General features: G+C 36.2%; 2 protein-coding genes across 2 annotated transcripts; both read right to left on the bottom strand.

Annotated features, from left to right (window-relative positions):
- Nucleotides 1–219: 219 nt before the first annotated feature.
- On the bottom strand, nucleotides 220–4470 carry LOC129352832 (interferon gamma 1-like). Its single transcript, XM_055022004.1, has 4 exons — nucleotides 4271–4470; nucleotides 3410–3481; nucleotides 1513–1782; nucleotides 220–1057 (listed from the first exon to the last, which is right to left on the bottom strand). Exons 1-4 carry the CDS (start codon nucleotides 4400–4402, stop codon nucleotides 917–919), a joined length of 615 nt encoding a protein of 204 aa, XP_054877979.1. The 5' UTR covers nucleotides 4403–4470; the 3' UTR covers nucleotides 220–916.
- Nucleotides 4471–15027: 10557 nt separating this feature from the next.
- LOC129352836 (interferon gamma 1-like) lies at nucleotides 15028–18118 on the bottom strand. Its single transcript, XM_055022008.1, has 4 exons — nucleotides 17993–18118; nucleotides 17194–17268; nucleotides 15674–15907; nucleotides 15028–15149 (listed from the first exon to the last, which is right to left on the bottom strand). Exons 1-4 carry the CDS (start codon nucleotides 18116–18118, stop codon nucleotides 15048–15050), a joined length of 537 nt encoding a protein of 178 aa, XP_054877983.1. The 3' UTR covers nucleotides 15028–15047.
- Between the last annotated feature and the right edge of the window lie 2469 nt (nucleotides 18119–20587).

The raw sequence follows: 20587 nt of genomic DNA, 5'->3' as shown, positions 1-20587 counted from the left end.
AGTATTTAATTAATAACTCATAAACACTGAATTAAAATTAAAACCAAACCAAGACTACTCTAATCCTGGTCTGAACCACAGAAAATAAGGGCGACACATTCAACTGAAGTGCTTTGTGTTTATTTCATGCGAAACCTGTCAACTTGTGCCAATCAATAAATACACAATAAATAATCAACAGTCATAACAGCGTGATTCACTATTAAATAAAACTCTTAAATACTAAATAAATACGAACAAACTAGAACATGTCAGCAAAAACGATGAAATCCCTGACGACTGTAGTTCTTCTGCTGTAATAATAGTACATCAGTGCTGGGCTTGAAGGTGCAGAGAAGTACAATTACTTTACAGTACATAATGAAAAAACTTGGGTGTACTTTGTACTGTAAACATCATCAACTCTCCAAAGCACTTCAGTAAAAACAACTTTGTTGATACAAAATTCACTCAATCTCAAGAAAGAAAGAAAATAAAACTTGGTTTGGACTCTGTTTACTTTCAGTTAAAGTGTCTGACCAATCAGAGGTCCCCATCAGGCCCCACCCACCTCTCTGCCACTGTCCAATCAGAGTTCAACACTCTATCCAGGGTTATGTTTTACATCTAGCTCATCTTCTCAGTTTTTACCCTCTGATGTTTTTAAAGAGGATAAATCAAGTATTTCCAGGTGAAATTATTTATCCTAATCTTTGCAGCATCTTGTTTTCAAGTAAAAAACATTAAATCCTATTTAAAACATTGCAACATTAGATGTATCAAGCTTAGCCTGATAGTTTGTTGTTTAGTCAATAAATATATAGAATCTCCTAATTACTAAATCCTTAATAGGCACTTTAATTTAAATTTTTGTTATCTGACATCCTTATTTTGCTGGTGTTTTTGTAGCTGTTATTGCTGCCCTTTTGGTCGTCTTTCAGGCTGCCAGGCGAGACTTGGTCCTGGTTTGCCGCCGTCGCCGCCGCCTCCTCATGACGTTGTCAGCCAGCGAGTTCGCTTTCTCGTAAATCCACGGCAGCTCCCACAATGCTTTGCCCTGCACCTTGATGTTGTCCATCTAGAGAAGGAAAACAGGTCAGTTTCCAAATAATATCAACAAGTTCATCCAGTGATAAGCTGCGTCTGTAAGTGGTTAATTATGGTTATTTATTGTATTTTAAGACCTTGAAAATACTTAAAACGTCTAACTTGAGCCTCTTATTTCAATTATTTCAGTTAAAATAAGGTAATTGTTCTCAAAGGTTCTTTAAAAGTCTTTAAGATCTCTTAGAAACTTTCTCAAACACTTCACAAGGTGTTTTAATAAACCCAAACTGGGCCTTTTTGAACCCAAACATCAACCTTGACTTTGAGAACTTCAAATATTGTTGAAAATCCTTCAAATTTAAAAGCATTCACACAATTTAAGATGCCACACATGGTACTGGCTTGTAAAAACACAAAAAATAACTTTAGAAAACGCTTCTCCAGATCCAGACTTCAGCAGAACCAAGTGAAGAACCGTTTCCGTACCTCAATGTGTTTGAGTTTCTGCAGTCCGTGGAGAATCTTGACTTCCTCCTGATACCTGTGCCGCTTCAGTTCCCTGATCTTCTGTAAAACTTTGGTCAGGTTGGACCTGATGTCGCCGGCAGCTGACGGCGCGGTGGTGCTGGGGCCCGGCGTGTCCGCTTTGTCCTTACTGGTGGCCGACAGGGGGCTTGGAGTGGGCAGCTCCTTCAGCATGTGTCCAAACAGCTTCTCATACGCCTCCAAAACGCCGCCCATAAACAACATCTGGGACTGAAAAGATGAAAAAATTACTACAGAGTTTTAATTGTCCATTTTTTACTTTTACTGCGATACGAATAAGTTAATTAAACCTGTTAAATGCAACAAAAAAAGCTGCTCATCTCTTGGTTGACTAGCATGTACCAGCCTTGAGGTGCTAGAGGTTTTTCACACAGTGGAAAAACTCTGTGGTTTCCCACACAAGAGTTAAACTAAGTGTAGTGTGGGCCATAAAGGGGAATGCCACCCACTGCCTGTTAGACATGAATGTCACATTCCAGTTTTGCTCATCTGGATGCGACAGTTTTATCTGGTTATAGATTCATATTCAGGTGCAGCAGGAGGGTCAGAGGTGAGAAAAAAAAGTGTCAGACTGGATAAAAACTACATTGAATTGTTGCTTTTTGAATGAGTCACAAGAGGTCTTAGGAACATTTTGCTCAAAGGAAAAAGTGAATGGCAAACCCCCTGGGGGCTGTACACGCTAGCTGGTCACTAAAGCTGTGCTAAAAACTCCAGTGAAATAATGTTGACATATACTACAAGACAGTCTGTGCTTTATTTATGTTTCCTTTGTGACACATTCACCAGATTCTTTAAATAAATTTAGCTCTAAGAACAAAAATAAGCTCTCATGGTCACTGTTATCTGTATTTTGCCCATATTTACCCAAATCATAGTGAAGAAATGATCTAAAGTTATATTTTCTGATAAACGTAGCCCTTTGTGTTCAGGATTTGTTTTGTAATTTGTTCCTCTACTGATCTAAACCTGAAACTGATCTTCATCTTCACATGAAAACCACATCATTCTTCACGAGAAACGCCAGCTTGTGTCACAAAGAGCGTAACGTTTGAAATCACCTAGAATCGGCTCTTGAAACTAACAAAATGCAAACTTTATATCAGTTTGGGGAGAGTGAAAGTTCCAGTTTGAAGAAAAGAAAAACCACAATAACCTCAACATAAACTCCTGTGTGATAAATTCAGGTTTTTCAAAGTGTCTGAAAATGTTTTGGCAGACAGAAACACCAGCTAACTGCTAGCTTGGTAGCATCAGCGAGAAAACAGCTTCTGACACTCAACAGGCCCTTAATACACACTCTCACACACACGCATGCACACACGCACGCACGCACGCACACACATACATACACACAATGGGAATATTTAGTCACTTAAATACACTTAAAAACCCAAATTTTACATAAATGTGTGGAAATAGATTCACTATATAAATATTAGCTCAAGTTGTAAACCTAGTTTAGCATCAACTAACCAGGACATGCTAGCCTGGGATTTCTGAAGCTCATAAATATTTACTGTCTGCCTTGTGATAGATTATTAGCCTTTAATTTCTCTAAATATTATGTATAATTTGTTTATCTTAAGGATCTTAAGTCATTAATGTCAGTGCTAACTTTGATTTTGTTGTTCTTTAAGCTAACAGCACTTTAAACATAATGGCTCTACACCAATGGTGCAACACAACTATGAGAATTACAATAATTAAATTAATCATTAACCACTTTAGATTAGAAATCTTTACTTAATTTATAACCAAAGTAAAGACTTTACTCTATTTCATTGTTTATTTCTGTAGCTGTTATTGATTTAGATGTTTGATGGTGAACGTTTACCTCCATTTTGCCTTTCAATTCATCTTTGGGGAACACGTGCTTTCCGTCGTATATGTCCGATTTAGAGATTTTCTGCAAAGAGATCAAAAACAAATATTTGTTTTCATAACAATAGAAATAATTAACATTCCTGCACATTTGAACAGACCAGCATTGAAAGAAGGCCTTGATGGTGCATTCACTGTTAGAAAGGGAATCTCAAGCTTGCATTGTGCTTGGCTTTCAAAATAAGATAAAAATTTTACATGAGATAATTAAGCATGATTCCTGCAGACATTCACAACAACCTCTAGCAGCAAAAAAGTATTTTTGGTGCAAGTATTTTAGTATGCTTGGAAAAAGCTAACTCATATGTAACTTTGCAACAACACACAGGAGCTTAATTTAAGAAAATAATTCCTGAATATTAAAGAAAAAATACTAGTTCCACTGACAGATTATTGCATTTAAAATCAGACATTTTTTCCATGTTCCAAGTGAAATAATGTTACTTTTGTTTTTTTTGTCCAAGTTCACAAACATGTTTGCGCGAGTAAGATTTTGTGTTTTTGCAGTGTAGATTTGTAATCCCGTAATGCAGATGTAAAAGTCCTAAAAAGTCTCATAATTCTTTTTCCTTTCTATATGTTTTACTGTAGCTGGATCACAGGACACTTGTTGTTGCGTTACTTGTTGAAACAAACTTGAGAAATGAAGCATAGAGTTGGTGCATGAAAGCAGCAGGTTGGCCTTTAACCCACTCAAGTCTACGTGTTTGCGCATGTGTGTGTGAGAGTTTGTGGCAAGAGCATCAGGAAGCAGCAAAGACCTCCACACACTCAGACTGAGCCGCTCGGCTGCGGCGCTGCTGTTCGTACTCACATAGTGCTGCAGCAGGTCCTGCAGGGTTCTGTTCATGTCCTGAGGGAGGTACGACCCGCTGACCTGACCCACAGACAGCCACGCCAACAGGCAGACCACCTTCCTCATCACAGTGCCCATCTTCATCATCATCCCGCTCCTCTGACTGTCTGCTGAGGTGTCGGTTTGACTCCCGGAGTGATCCCGATGCGATAGCCGGTCGTTTTCGATCCCTGTCGGAGCGACTCGACAGTCGTGTTTCTCGCCCTGAAGTTGGCTCAAACTGTTTGACTTGTCATGAAAGCTTTTATTTATATCAGCCTCCGAGTGAGAGAGAGAGAGAGTGATGCAGAGATGCAGCAGTGATCTAAGTGTGAAAAATGTGGTTGTGCAGTTTCCTTTAAATCACCAAACTTCATAGAAGTGGGTGAGGGGTCTCCGACTCATGCAAGTTCAACAATTTATTAAGTTTCTGATAATTTCCTTTTTCTCCCCTGGATTTGGTGGGAAGTAAAGGTGCAACTGGTCATTCTGGGGGGTCAGAAAGGTTCAGGGATGCTGATGTTCTGCATAAGAAGACAAAAGCAGCTGGAAAACGTTGATGTGGTTTAGGCGGCAGCCTGCGTCGGAAAACATTAGATCCAACAGAAACCCCATGGAAACTTTTACAAACAGTGATCAGTCTGGTGCGTTTAGGGTTTTCCTGGGAAATCTGAGGAGTAATTAAACAGCTGATCTCACTTTGAATAAACCGTTTGGCTGGATTTCATGCAATACAACAGAATATTTTTTTTATTTTCGAGTGTATGGCACTAATTGTGCAACATTTGGTACAATTTAAGACCTACACTGCAAAAACTCGAAGTCTTTCTGGTCTAGTTTCTAGTGCAAAGCACAAGTTGAGTAAATAATTGAATATAAATAAAAAGTGCTACTGTTATTTATTGCAAGATATTTTTTTCCATAACTAAAATCTTTCTGAATGCAGAAAGATTTTCTACATCTTTCTACATCTACATCTATCTTTTATTTTGGAGTTTAAGGCAATAGTGATGCACAATTTGGTACTGAACTTACACACTGTTTAGACAGGAAAAACCTACACTGCAAAAACCTTTGGTCTAATTTCTACTGCAAATATCTTAGTACACTTGAAATAAGAGAAAACTTACAGAAAAGTTACTTTTCAGCAACAAATAGGAGCTTGATCTAAGTCAATAACATGTATAAATAGTAAATTTTCATCAGGATTAAGGAATTATTTACTTAAATCAAGCTTATCCATCATATGCACCTGATAGATCCAAAATTAATAATGCATAAGTTTTAGCTAATCACATTAAGTTATGCAGTTAAAGAAAATACAGTAAAAGCAAGAAGAAAATATGTCGTATTTGGAAAAGAGTTTCAACATTTTTTTGCAGGAAAGTCTTGCTCCTGACAATCCAGTGAAAAATTCACCTACACTGCCAAAACATTAAATCTTAAGTATTTTTTAGTTTCTAGTACAAATATCACATTTTACTCAAAATAAGACAAAACTGACTTGCAAGTAGCTTTTCAGCCAGATAGAGGAGCATGTTTTAATTGTTGATACAAATTACACCTTGATTTAAAATTTTTCCCCCAAAAAAATCAGCCAATGAAACTGGTACTTTTTTTAAAATCTATATTCGGGACTTATTGATAAAAATACATGGTAACATTAGTTTTTGCAGTGTAATGAAGTTGGATAAAAATCTGTTTTCCTCTGGTATCAACAACAGATGTTTTGAAGTGTATTGTGAACATTTCTGACCCTGGACATTAATGCTCCAAAAACAAAAAAAACATTTTTTTCTACATTTCACAACATAATTAAGCTTCATAAAATATAAAAATGCTTTTTGCACAACCTGTTTGTGCAGGATCCCAAATCTCAATCAAGGTAGAAAGTAAGTTGCTGAAAAGCTACTAGTTAGTTTTGTCTTGTTTTAAGTCTAAATGAAAAAGCTAATTTCACTCGACTCATCTCCAGCGATTATCTACCCACATCGCAGCTTATTGAAAAAGTTAAACTGATTCATAATGTGACACATTTGATTGTAATTCAGCAGATAATCACTGATATCTTCCACAATGAGGAGAAACTGATTTCTGATGAGCGTAATGTTCATCTTATATGCAAGGATACCCATGGAAAGTTGAGTGGAAGAAAAACTTGTGGTGAAAAATAATTTGAAGTGTATCAAATATTGTGTGATAAATAACTTGTTTAATTGAATTAGTAATATCTTCTACACAGTGCATATTTTCATGGTTAGCATGGTTTCTTTCTCTAGTTTCCTCTCACACTCCAAACTGATTACTGAAATGGAGATCTGCATCAAAATGATTGGAAATAACCAATATAACTCACTGATATGCACCTGCAGTAGATCAGGTTCATGCCTTGCATTGTGTAAAAATAAAGGAAGAAGAAAATAAGAAATGAGAATTTTTATAAGGAAAATGCTAAATGGTTCCATAATTGTCTTAATTTTTCAGTATTTTCTCTCATGTTGTGACGTTCAGCTTCACCAGGAACGTTTGTGACTCATAATATGATGGAAAGATAGAATGAAAAGCAGGCGATATCACCACCTTTCTGCTGCAGCGAATCATTTCAGAGAAAAGGCAGAACCACTGTGGGTGGCGTTAAAGGATTTGTCCTGTGCAGAACCGGTTCTGATTCTGGCCCGTCTTTCTGTCTGCACATAAAGTGAGATAATTACCTGGAACATTGAACAGATGCAGTTCTGTGATCACATCACTGCTGCTGTCACTGTTTAGAGTAGAAAACAACCTGTTGCAAGATGCATCAGCTGCAACCAGGAAATTAAACCACAGGAGGGTCGGCGCTTCACAGAAGGAGCCTTATAGTAAACGAGCCGAGACTCAAAACTTATTTATTAGCATTTATGTTTCTGCATTACATGAAAATAGACGTGTTAAATCCTGCAGATCTCCTCTTCTTTGCAGAACTACAACAAGTTCAGTCAGATTGGATTCGGAACGTCTGTGGAGATCAGATTTTAATTCTTGGATTTAGGTCAGGACTTTGAGTAGGCCATTCTAAGACACGACTGCCTTGATCTGAACTGGCAGTTGTCCTGGTGGGAGCTCAAGTTTCCTGCAGCCTTTTAATAAGGTTTAGCTCCATCGTCTTCCACACCATGATGCTGCCACCACCATGTTCCAGCTTGCAGAAAGTTTTTCATGCAGAGAATCTTCATCCTGATGTTTTCTGTATCCTGAAATCTTGACTTCTTATGACTTTCTCTCAGCAGTAACTTTCTTCTACTAAGTCCTGATTAATGAACTGCCTTATTTATAGTCATTATAAACTAACTTCACTTTATAGCTGGTAAAAAAGTTTTATGTTTTTGGCATTTTACTTCAAATTGATGGAATTAAATACCTGAAGATATTTCCTGCATATCAAACATTTTGCAATAGTTGCTTTGTAACAACTAATTAAAGGTTAATGTAGTTTTTCTTAATTAAATGTGTTCTTTGTGATATTTTTTTATTAATTGTGTTTAGTAATTCTGTAATTGTTGCCGCTGTCTGCAGGCTGGATGCACAGTAAACTGATCACATCCAGCAAACAGAACAAAGACCAAACTATGGACTGCAGGTGAAACTTTGCAGGCCTGCGGTTTAGAAAGCTGCAGAGTTAAACGTCTGCATGAAGGGTTAACTCAGCGACACAAACACACAACAGCAGCAGATCAACTAGAATCAGGGTGGATCATTTATATCTAACTTTAACAGACATCTTGAGCTTCATTTGTAACTTTTAGCTCCTCAAAAAGCAGAAATATTGTCAATATGAACAAGTTTGAGCCTGTGATGGTGGAGTTTTAGGATATAGACTGACATTTAAAACAGGTTTGGTTTCTGTTCTCATTCTTGGAAGAATTAAAATATTTTTACTGAGAAAAAAGTCACAGATCTTTTCTCTGTAACTTAAACTGACAGTTTCTTTAAATTTGTATTTTTATTCTTTCATTTTTTTAACCAAAATGCTGAAACCTCTCTCCCTGCAAATTATAGGAGATTAATTCCTCAGTACAGTGTGAAGTATGGTGGTGGAGGTATCATGTTGTGGGGGTTTTACACACAGACTCGGTGTGAACTCCAAATAAAACAGAAATTACACCTATAAACTAGTTTTTGCTCTTTTGGTGCGGTTTGTTCTCTGGTATTTTTCAAAAGTTTTTAAAAGTAATTTAAAGTCACATGTATGATTACATGTTCAAAAGGTTTAAGAAGAACATGTCCCATTTTCATTTTATCTACTTAATAAAAGAGTAAAATTATTTTTGTATAAAACAAATCGGTAAATTGTTGCGATATGTGTCTATTATAAGATAAACCCACAGTTTATATGTTTTTAGCGTTGATTGTTTTCTTGTTGAGGTTGTGAGCAAAAACAGGTCAATGTTTATGGTTCTATTTACTCTGAATTAAGATCAACGCAAAAACTTTTAAAAATGGGAATTTTTATTTTACACCTAATATTTCTTAGTTATTGTTGTCCTAAAAGATGAAGAAGTGTCCAGCTACATTAACTGTGCCAGTAGGTCAGATTTGCTAAAATTTCAGAGTCAAAGAGGCCACTGAAAATCCTTCGCAGGGCCAGAAATGGCCCCCGGACCGCAATTTGGGTACCCCTGATCTAAGCCGTCCATCGTATCTCGAGCTCTTTTTCTGTCTTTTGAAGCTTCTTAGTATTCTGGATTCAGCTCCATATTTCTTCAAATCCCTGCTGGAAAAATAAAGCATTCCCACATCATTAAACTGCCACCACCGTGTTTCAGTGTGATGATGCTGTGTTCAGGGGGAGAAGCGGCATTAAAGGGATTCTTTTGTTGTTTTGGTAGCAGTAGAAAGCAAATTCTAGATTAATTAATGTAAAGTTTCTGTTTCTTTGCGTCAAAGTGAATTTTTGCAGAAAACTTTACATGAAGCTCAGCCTCCGGTAGCTACCTGGAGATGTTTTCGAATTTTCTTACTAACCCAGTCTTTTATTTTCCTCCTCTTTTATGAAATTCAGCTCTGAGGAACAACAGGGGAGCCTTCAGTTGTCTGACGGAGGCTGCTGCCATTGAGCAGAAAAGATGAAGCAGACAAAGAAACAGGAAGGTGAGGACACTCAGGTGTTAGAGCGTACGGGTATCCCCTGCTCACGCACATAACGCCGGAGTTTCACAATAGGAAGTTCATCTCTGTTTGAAGGAAATGAACTGTTTCTTCTCAAATGTGATCTTGAATATAAACCATCTTATTTTTGCAAAACTTCTGATGAACCCAGGGTGAAATCCTCTCACTGTTTTACCTGCAATGGTGATTCAGTCAACTTTAGGTTTTAAAATGCAACAACAGCAAAAAATAATAACATCAGGAGAACTATTAGAGAACAATGCAGGTTATTTGGATGGTTAAGATTTAAAATATTGGGAGATTTTTCAGATTGTAGAGTTAAACCTGATGAACAAATAAATCCTTGCAAATACAGGAATTTATTTGTGTACTTGCAGTGTATCTAATGCCTGACTCATTGCATATTTTGCCTAATTCTAGTTTTATGTGTGTATTTGATTGACTCTTAAGCACTGAGCTTTAATGTGTCGACAGTCCAACGTTTTCATTCAGCGTTCTCAGTTTCCAGATGTAAAAAAATGACATTTATAGCATAAAATAAGTTTTTAGTTGAATTGTCTTGTGTTCTTGATTTTAAATTTAAGCTAAAGTAGAACCGTTGTCCCTCTAAAATGGAGCTTTCCATTCAGAAAATGCATCTAAAAATTATTGCTAATGAAGAGAAGTCAGAAATAAAGTATGGTTGGTAAATAAAGCAAAGGGCTGAATCTCAATTGCTATACTTGATGTAATCTGTGATACTATAAGATTCTTGAAGGCAATTTAGTTTTAATGACAAAATCAAAATATTAGAACAGTTCTACAAGCTACGTTTCCATTGAAATATCATGTGAATTTTGAGAAATGTCACAAAAAAGAAAGAAAATGTTTCTATCTAGTAGTTTGTAGTGAATCAACCAGGCTACAGAAATGGTGATTCTGTCAGACGTTGATGTCACTCATTGCTGTAATGATCAGGAAGTATAAGAGGTAAAAGTTTGTTTTGTCAGAACTTATTTGGTAATTGTGTTTCCATCTCATCTTTAGCGTAATAACTCTTTTGGAAAAGCCAAAAACAACCTTAAGCGAGCATTAAAAACTTTTTTGTGAAACTGAGGAAGTTATTTTGAGTTTTAACCATTTTTAATTAATAGATATTTCAAATAGCACATAAAAAACATAGATAAAAGCGCGGCTCGGTTGGACTGAACTTCTGCTCTTCTACTTTTGTTAAGTGAATATCAGACTCCTAAGCAAACAGGAAAAATTAATTTACATGCTTATTTAATGCTGTTAGATCATGATTTTTACTTATTTGTTGACGACCCCGCCAACAGGTCATCCATTTTGATGAATCATATTTTCTAAACTTTTGGAGCGTGGACGTTTTTCTTGGTGTGAACGAGGAGAAATCCGGCGTTGCGTTGAGGGTTGCCCCTGTACGACGGGCCTGAGTCAAAGGCTGTGGTTTGACGCTGCATTCAGATGCTCCTCAGTGTAGGAAGGTGACGACAGCAGGAAGACAGAAAAAGTCGAAAGGTCTTTTTACCATAAACCAGAGGAGTGTGAAATGAGTTAAGTGACGTGGTGAAGGCATGATCGCTGACCACACTTCAACATGCAACATAATCATTAATTGTAGAAATTACACGTTGTGAAAAGAAGTGGTAAAATTATGTCAGAGTTTGAAAGGTGTTACAATAGAAGCTACAGTTGTCAGCGCTTTAACATAAATTAAAAATATACACGTCTATGATCAGCTTGAAGCAGATTTAATTTAGGGTGTTAACACACCCTTAAAACATCTTAGATTAATTTATCTAAAATTAAAGCCTATTTAAAATGTCTTAAATTCATAAAAACAAATGCAAGTTGGTCATAAATTTTTAGAGGCAGAACTACCGGATCTTGTATTTTCTATGTAGCTTCATTCCTCACTGAGTTTTTCTGTGAAAATAAAGTTTGAGTCGAATCTTCACAGCGTTCTCTGACACAAGGCGGTTGAAGCTACCGCTAACAGCTGCCAATGTACTCTAGCTAGTTATCTAGCTAGTTTTTTATGTGCATCATGGCTAAGTGCAAACTTATTGTTTTTCATAAATTTGGTTTTGTGAGTCTTAAATTTTATTTGAGTTGGTGAAACTTGAAGAAACCTTAATTTTGTTGTTTAGTGTAACGCTTTCTTTAGATGCGCAGATCTGACTGCAAAGTATAGTGTTAACCAGTTTGTAGATCAGAAGTAGGTACGACATGGAGTCATGATTGGGTGAATAATTAATACAACTGATTTATTATTGCAGTGGCAATAATAATAATAATAATAATAATAATAATAATAATAATAATAATAATAATAATGATGATGATAATACCAAAACAACAAAAATAAATAAATACAGTTCTCAAAAGAAACAGGAAAATAGAAAACAAACAATACACTTATAATAATAATCATGTTTTGACAATTTCATTATAATAAGAAAAAATCCTTTTAAAAAGTGCACTTCATAATTCAAGTTCAAAATTGCTTAATTGTAATGACTGCTAATTATGTCAAACAACTAATATTGAATCAAATCAATCAATTTAAAAATGTGATTGATCAAAGTAACTACAAACAAGATCATGTTGGATACCAAACTTCATTGCTGCACTAGCATAGAAAGTAACACCAACAAAGAAATCATGGAAAATAATCAAATCTAAAGTTGAAAGGGAAACCCTTAAATATCAAATGTGTGGTCTTTAATTCGGCTGCAACAGTATGACTTTTTATTAAGTAAGTAATTCATAAGTAAGCTAAACTGATGTGGCCACTGATTGTCGAGTTGGTAGCTAATGCTAACTTGCGGAGTGTAGCAAAAATAACGCCCTACTATAAATGACTGATATTTACTCACTGTCGAGTAACAAATTTTCTGAGGAGGTGGATGCAATGATAAGTTGTTCAAATCAGGAAGGTATCACAACCTGGCGAATATTGTAATGGGGGGGAATGTTAGCGGCGCTATTATTGCAGATACAACACAACGTCAAGTCAGATGGTATTTGACAACTCACCGGAGATCTTCAAAATTTAGAGATTAAATGAGTGATGTGTCGATTTAGAACTTCAAGGTGTTTTATCAACAACCTACGCGACAACCAACAGTGAGCAGCAGCCAAACCGGGACACACACATGACAATGAACTTAAAGGAAAGATGATTGGGTCATGTCGGTCACATGGGTTACATTAGTTTATAGATGAATAATCAAAACATGCAGTTAGTTAACTGATTAACAAACATGTGGAATTAGTATTAGTTACAGGATTCGTCATTTCATTTTATATTTATCTGTTTTGTTTTTATTTATAGTGTCACATATTCTGACTAGTTGTGAGCCGCTGCCGTCCTCTTCTTAGTGTTTCATTACATCATGCAGTGGAGGGGAAATCCCTCCACATGATTGGTGAAGAGAAGGGAAACCTGCTAATGTCAGCCTGATGTCACAGGATAGTTATTCCACTCACTTTTTCTTCTGTTCATCTTAAGTGTCTTTACTCCACCGAATAAATGCTTTCCTTCAGAAGGTGGGATTTATTACCGCTGATATTTTCAGACATTTATTTATTTATATACTTCACATACTTTAGAGTTTTCTTTTAGTTGCCAAGATTTAAAATGAAACCGTCTGTCAAGTTTATATCCTGTTTAGTCTTTATATGCCTGCAGACTTGCAGCCCTATGACTCAACCAAAATCAGTTTGTTGAATTAATACAATTTGAAATGTAAATAATTGGTTCTTAAACTTTAGAGGCTGATTCCCTCTATAGAAGAACACCTCACCCACTTCAACAACACAAGACTGACTTCATTTTAAATTAAAAAAAAAGAAACATTGACAGAGAAAAGTAAACTTATCTTCAACCATTCAGAAGATTTTGCTGCTTCCTTTTCTTCTTCACCAAATGCAAATAAAAATGGAGTGGCATCAGATTTTCGTGGTTGTAGGATTTCCCTCTGGTCTTTGGTAAAAGACCATGAGCCATTTCTCCTGCTAGCCTAGCGTGTTTGTTTTGGTTGTATTTACCTTCTGGATAAATCAAGCAGCAATGTTAGCATCGCGTTCTTTGATTCCTCCACTGCATTTAACACAATTCAGCCTGACTTTCTGTCAGAAACTCTTCAGGTACATTCACACCACTTCTGTGCAGTCCACTTTTATCCAACTCCAGTCCATTCGCCTAGAAAGACTGGTCCAGACTCCAAAAGCAGGAAGTTGACTGTTGCTCGGCATTTTGGATAAATTCAACCAAAACAAACTCGCCTAGCGCTGCTGGGAGAAATTTACCAAAGATAAAAGAATAATCTACAACTGCTAAAATCTGACGCCACTCAATTTTTGTTTCCATTTAGTAAAGATGGAAGTTGCGGTTAGTGTCTTCAGAGGGTTTTGTGTTGTTTCCTTCAGTGGTTGGTGGTGCGACGCCCCCACAGGCCAGGAGGGGAACAGGTTGCTCAGAGGGTTTGGTTGGTTTGACTCAGAGCAGAGAGGAAGAGAACCACTGCAGCTGGAACAAATGTTGCAGTTTTGGTCCTACGTCAAACCGAGTGTATCGGACTGTGGTGTGAAAACAGCGTTAGTGAGACTGAAGGATTGAATTTAACCAGGAGATTAACAGAACAGGAGCACCGCAGGGACCCGTACTCCTACTATTCCTTTTCACTCAGATTTCAAGAACATAACTGAACAAAGCAACAAACTTTGAGACTCCTGTCATCTTCAGAAATACTCAAATGACTGTCGGGTAGATTAGATTAACATTAACTTTACTGACACGATTCATTCAGCCCCTAAAATCCATCAAATCAAACTGTTTAAAAGAAAACCGATTGATCTGAGTGTCAACGTAACTTTAAAAAATGTCACAAAACACATTTTGGGTAAAGTTTTTTGCATTTATTGAAATAAAAACAACACAATAAATTAAAAATAAATAACTCCTAATAAATAATCATAAAATAAATATACCTCAGTCAAGTGAAACATGTGAAATGGCTTCAAGTAACCTGTTAAATACTTAAACTGCAGTTACAGTAATTGTGAAAGTGGAAGTAGACATGAACTCCGAACACAGCCAGGCCCGTCACAAAAACAAATTCTGATGGACAATAAATTCTCTCAGAAGTTAAGATGAACGATAATATTATTGGTTTTAGTCCATTTTCTAGTAATATAATGGCAATAATGGCATAGTAACACATTCTCAAAGGTCAATGAACTTTAAATTGTAATGAACATTTAACATTGAGCACATTTTAAAAATCCAAAATAAATAAAGAAAACAAAGGAACAACAAATAAAATGGATACTGAAGTCTCTGTTCAAAATTATCCTTCAAAAAAAGAAGATAATTGAGACCAAAGCATCAAACTCAAGACTTTATCAGAGATAAATCATGTGAATAGAAATTATTGAGCTTGTAAATAATTGATTTATTGGTTTTTGTAACAGACCTAGAGGCAGCTCAACTCAAGTTATAACTTAAAAAATAAAAACAGAGGTAAATAATGATAAATAAGACGTGAGAGAAAGGTTTGGTTGGTTCGCAGAGCGATTTTTAGTCCAACTGGCGAATAATTGATGGTTACTTTGCAGAAGCAGCGTTGGATTCTGCCACAACAGAAGCTGCCTGGTACATCTGTAGGTACTGAGCCAGAGCCTTTTTCTGCACCAGGGGGTCATCCACCTGCAGACAGAAAACCTCAGGTCAATTCACGTAAAATCACAATTATTATATCAGCTACAGCCAATAAATAACTTCCGCTGCTACAGATCGGTTCAGGGAAGAGTGTGAATCATAAAAACGACGCTGCATTTTATATTTAACCTCCAAGTAGATTTGGTAACACTTTATTTGAAGGACTGCGCACAAGACTGACATAACACCTGTCAAGAACAAGAAGTCTTCAAGAATGTTTGACTGTTATCATCAAGTGTCCTTTGGTAAATAATTACACTTTTAATGCAAAGTTGCACAGAAAGTTGCATTAAAAATCATTTAAAGTGTCAACTTTTAATTATTTGTTAAATGTTGTCATTTTTGATACAAAGTTGCTCTAGAAGTTGCAATGAAAGTAATTTGAAAGTTTCAATTATGCGTTATTTTGTGGGTAATGAGACTTTTAATGCTGACGCTCTACTGCAAAGTTGCACTAAAATTGGCATGAAAAGTTGGTCTATGCACTTGAATGCAAAGTTAATGAATGTTACCTTGATGCTTTTCAGCTCAATGAGAGCATTCTCCATGCTTTGATTGTGACAAATCAGTCGGCTTTTCAGCTCCTTCACATTTTTCTCCTGGTTGACCAGATATTGTAGTACTTCGGTCCGTTCCGGCTCGCTCAGCCCGTCCAGCAGGTGGATGCCGTGGTGATGCCGGACATGGGAAAAGATTCGCGTGTAGACGTCCAGAGTGGCGCTCATCAGCTGCATGTCGTCTTTTCTCTGTGGAACGTGAAGGAAGAGACAGTTCTTGGGAATTAGAGAAGGCTTGTTTTTCTGTCTAAGACCGATTAAAAATAACACCAGAAATAACGTCGTAACGGATGTTTACAGCATAATTGTTACAAAAAGTTACATTATATAATGTTAAACATTTAATCATTCGTAAGCACAGATTGGAGATCCCCAGGGCTCTGTTTTGGGTCCAATTAAATCGTTATTGGGCATAATCACATTAATACATATGTGTCCAAAGTGCGTCACATACAACTAGATGGAGACTTTTAATTTGTGTTTTTATTTTTTAAAAATTTAAACCAAGAGACTTTTACTGAAAAGCCAATTTTGCTGCACCTAAATCAAAAAACGTGGCTAAAAGTAGCAAACATTTTGAAAGAAAGTGACCCAAATCCCGTTTTTATTACTGAAAATAAAAGTATTCAATCAAACCCAAAAGAAGCTGAAAACTAGATGTCTTTGTTTTAATACAGCAAACATGCAAAATGTAAGTTTTATACCTAAAGATTTTGAGAGTAATACCCAAATGTGCAAATCTGATAGTCTGACATCAGAAATGTAATCATTTTAAAGGCCGTGAAAAAGGACTTTCAAATTTTATATCTTTTTGTTTTGGTCCGCAAATACTTAATAGTTAAGAAATTTGGCCCACATGGTAAAACGTTCCTGCGCTACAGACTGATGTAACTTCCAGCTCTTCCACTTCTGTTTTGTCAAAATCTTGATATTACTTATTTTCAGTAATGCTTAGATTTATTGTAAATCTTCTTTCATAACAGCAGAGATGTGACAATACGAGGACCAGATAAAACTTAAAATGCTGCCTGACTTTTTTATTTTTTTAAACATCAAATTTAATATTTTTTAATGTCATGTAGTCCCAAATCACTGCAATTAAATAGAACAAAGATAATACCAGCACATTATAAGTGTAGCGGGTTTGAAAGTCAGAGTTCAAAGAGGTTAACTAAATACCAGAATGCTAAATAAAACTATCAGAATAAGAAAAAAACCTTCCTACTCACTAGTTCTCAAATATTTTGGAAATAAAAACAATCAGAGTTTTTTCCTTCTTGTAGCTTCACAGATTGTGCGGTGAGCAGTGGTACCTGGTGGATGTTTTTCAGTACATTAAATTTTTAGCTGCATGTTTTAATGAATTATGGATCAGAAATTATTCCTCTGAAGCTGCATTAAACGGCTCCATTTCTGACCCAATAATCTCTAAATGACAAAGAGGTGAAACGACGACCACCATGTTGTTTGTTTACCTGGCAGGAGGTGTTGATGGTTTTGATGACGAAATCGAAGAGAGGAGCTCTGTTGATCTCCAGCTGCGTCAGGCCCTAAAGCAAACATGATGCACAATTACGCTCACTTCCATTATTTGAAGTAAAAGCTAAACTGAAAATAAAACCACTGGAGTTGAGAAATTTCCCTGCTTTGTCACAGATTATTGAGATAACTTATCTGAGAAAATGCATAAAAAATCAGATTGTGTTTTCGCTTTCACGTGATGTAATCAGAACTTATCTCTGAGATCAAAGACAGCTGCCTTCCTCTAACACTGTGATAAAATCTGTAAAACAAAAAAACCTGCAGATACTTTTACCACATGACATTGTAGCATTACTTTTATGTTTAAGGCTACAGAAAGCTTATTAATTAAAAGTATAATTGTCAGTCAATAGTCATGACCTCATTTGTACTGAGTGGAAACCACAAGCTGAGTAATAACGTTCAGAAAAACACTGCAAAAAACAGTTTTGGGGAAAGTGTCAAAGTTGGTTCAATTCAAAATCACTTTACGGATATTATTCTCTGCATTTAACAAATAAACAGATCATATTGTAGTTTGTAAGTAATCGTGGCCCTTTGGTCACAATCCTTATTTTTTAGCTTGTTGGAAATTTAAGAAACATTTTAATCTATGCTGACTCTATCTCAACAACTTGTCTTGTGTTTCTAATTACGTCCTAAATGAAAATTAATAACATCAACATCAATCTTTAAAAAGAAAAGAAAAGAGTCAAAAATCGATCCCTGTGGGACACCAACAAGTAAACTTACCAGATAAGTTGCGATGGACTCGTGACTTTCTTTTAGCGTCTTTGAAATAGCCTGAAATGGCAGAGCGTAAGCCAGCATGCCTCCCAGTAAGACCAGTAGACCCAGTGAAACGCTGCAAGACGGCATGTTGGATCACTAAACTCACTTGATGCTCTGAGCAGAGGACCGACTGATGCTCTGCTTTGACCTGTACCTGTATTTATATAGCTACCTCCATTCCCAACTGCCTCATGGTACATCTGATTCTGATTGTGGTTGTGGTCTGTGGGCTTTCAGCAGCAGCACCAGAAACTGCAGCACAGACATCAGTTTTCTTCAAAAAGTTGCTTCGCTGCTTCTAAATCTGCACACAGAGGAGACTCCCTTGTCGCGTTTCCAACGCTCCCATTGTCAGAGAAAACACACAAACACGCAGCGAGGAGATTACCTGGTGGTTTTACTGCAGAAAGACCACCACAGTTCATTGAAACATCGTTGTGGTGCCCTAAACATTGCACAAACCTCATGCATGCTTTCTGAAAGGTTGCAGAACTTTGTGTGCATCTTAGATGTTTGCAACTGCATGTTCTCTTGAAGTCTATGAAAAGTCTGCAGTTTTCCCCTGAAAACACATCACACAACGTTCTGGTTTTGCAAAACTGTTGATCTGTTAATTTTTCTTTTTTTAATCATTTTTCCTGCACAGTTTTTATTTTTTGAGTTTATTTGTGTAGCACATCACCAAGAAGGCATCTCAAGATGCTTTACATCATAAAAAACCCCAAAATTTGAAAAGTCATACAGTCAACAATTGGGAACACCAGTAACAAACATTGTATATTGATGAGTGCCATCGGCAAAATCATCAATTCACATCAAATAAGTTGGTCAATGTTTCATTTATTATGGTTCAAAAGCAACTTCAGTCAGGCGGGTTTTCAGTCTAGATTTAAAGGAACTCAGTGTTTCGGCTGTTTAGCAGTTTTCTGGAAGTTTGTTCCAGATTTAGCACAGAAGCTGAATACTGCTTCTCTAAATTCTTAATTAGAAACATACAATAGGGATGTAAAGATACCTAAGATGAGATGAGACGCGATAGTGAGTTGACAAGAACAAAATGAGATTTTAATATTTTCAAGATCAAGTATTTGATTGATGCTGCAAGAAAGCCTTTATTCTTTGATTTTTGCCACAAACCCAACAATCTTTTTCTGATTTCTTTTATCTTTTCAGACTGTACAAAAGGGCTTCAAATGTTCATAGTCTGCAGGACAAAATGCACCATTTTCCAGTTGGTATTGGTAATTTTTGTTGTGATTGTGATGTAGCTCAACATACCCTTAAGCATCCGGCCATTAGCTATTTGCACGATGCTTTCTTCCTCCTTCAGCATCTCAACTACTTGCACTTCTCACTTATTATCTTGTCTGTGACTCTGTCAGCATTCCTACTGGAAATGCAAACAAATTATTTAAGATTAAGCATTTTCTGTTACATCTATGCTAGCGAGATAATCACCTGCAGGAAATTTTGTGTTTTAGTTTTTCCAGATCTTATACAATAAGATGCCGTTGCACCTCGACCAAACGACCACTTTGTAGAAGAATATTAATGGTTACATTGATAATCTTTATTGCAACCAGTCCATTTGCAATACAATAAATGGATTGGTTGGGTTGTTTCCGATGGAGACTGGTGACTGTGTCGCAGTGTTTGTCTGAGGTTCTCAGACGGTTCTGTCATACTGTAGATGTTCCTCCTCCACTCGCTGACTAGTGTGTAAACCTAATATTTTTTCTAGAAAATATTAAAATCGACCCTACTTTTCTGAGTGGATGAATTTGTTGGGCTTCCTGTCAGATCAGACCTGGGCGTTTTGTAACTTGTCTGCTACGTCCAGCTCTCAACGTGTAAAATCAAGCGTGGTGAAGGGTCCAATCCCAGCGTATTTCCAGTTATTTGTGCTCAGAATAGAGAACATTAACTTGAAAACGCTTAGAAATTACAAACAACCATAAATATTTATTAAAATAAGATTTCCATCCATAAAAAATCAAAAGGTCAACAAAAACAAGGTACTCTCAAAGTTTCTATTCTCAATATGCCTGTTACAATACATCAGTTAATCATGATTGATTAAAACAAGCTCAATAATTTCCATTTATATAATTTATTGTTTTTCTCTTTTCTCTCTTTCTATTAAAAACTGAAACAAATCTTTAGTTTGTTGCTTTGCTCTCAATTTGCCAGTTTTGTTGACACAGACTCTATAATTAATTTTATTTGTTTTTTTCTGTTTTATTTATTTGTTTACAAATGATAGAAAATATATTTTCTTCTTTGAGTTGTACTACGGACATCAGGCCCATCTATGAGGGATCTTGTTAAATAATAATATAGTCACAATATTAGCAGATAAAGACAAGTTTACCACAAACAAATTCTTAAAATTACAAAAATCAGCTTCATCATCTGACATGACCAATCACCAATCATTTACATCTATGCCAGCGAGATCATCACCAGTGTGTGATTCTTTCTTCTTAGACTTAATCATTGCTCAGTTGTTTCAAAGTCCCAAAAATTTGACGCCGATGTGTTAAAAGGTGAAGTATT

Source organism: Poeciliopsis prolifica, unplaced genomic scaffold (genome assembly GCF_027474105.1).
Source record: "Poeciliopsis prolifica strain line A6 unplaced genomic scaffold, Auburn_PproV2 SCAFFOLD081, whole genome shotgun sequence".
Classification (NCBI taxonomy): domain Eukaryota; kingdom Metazoa; phylum Chordata; class Actinopteri; order Cyprinodontiformes; family Poeciliidae; genus Poeciliopsis; species Poeciliopsis prolifica.
Note: the sequence above shows the minus strand (reverse complement) of the source record. Positions and strands in the feature narration are given on the sequence as shown.

Bases quoted from the DNA above. Each gene is read 5' to 3' on its own strand.
- LOC129352832 (XM_055022004.1), bottom strand. From the start codon at position 4,402: ATGATGATGAAGATGGGCACTGTGATGAGGAAGGTGGTCTGCCTGTTG. The intron at 3,482-4,270 runs GTGAGTACGAAC...ATCTCTTTGCAG, and splicing joins AGGACCTGCTGCAGCACTAT to AAAATCTCTAAATCGGACAT. The intron at 1,783-3,409 runs GTAAACGTTCAC...TCATCTTTTCAG, and splicing joins AATTGAAAGGCAAAATGGAG to TCCCAGATGTTGTTTATGGG.
- LOC129352836 (XM_055022008.1), bottom strand. From the start codon at position 18,118: ATGCCGTCTTGCAGCGTTTCACTGGGTCTACTGGTCTTACTGGGAGGC. The intron at 17,269-17,992 runs GTAAGTTTACTT...TGTTTGCTTTAG, and splicing joins AGTCCATCGCAACTTATCTG to GGCCTGACGCAGCTGGAGAT. The intron at 15,908-17,193 runs GTAAACAAACAA...CACGTTCCACAG, and splicing joins CCATCAACACCTCCTGCCAG to AGAAAAGACGACATGCAGCT.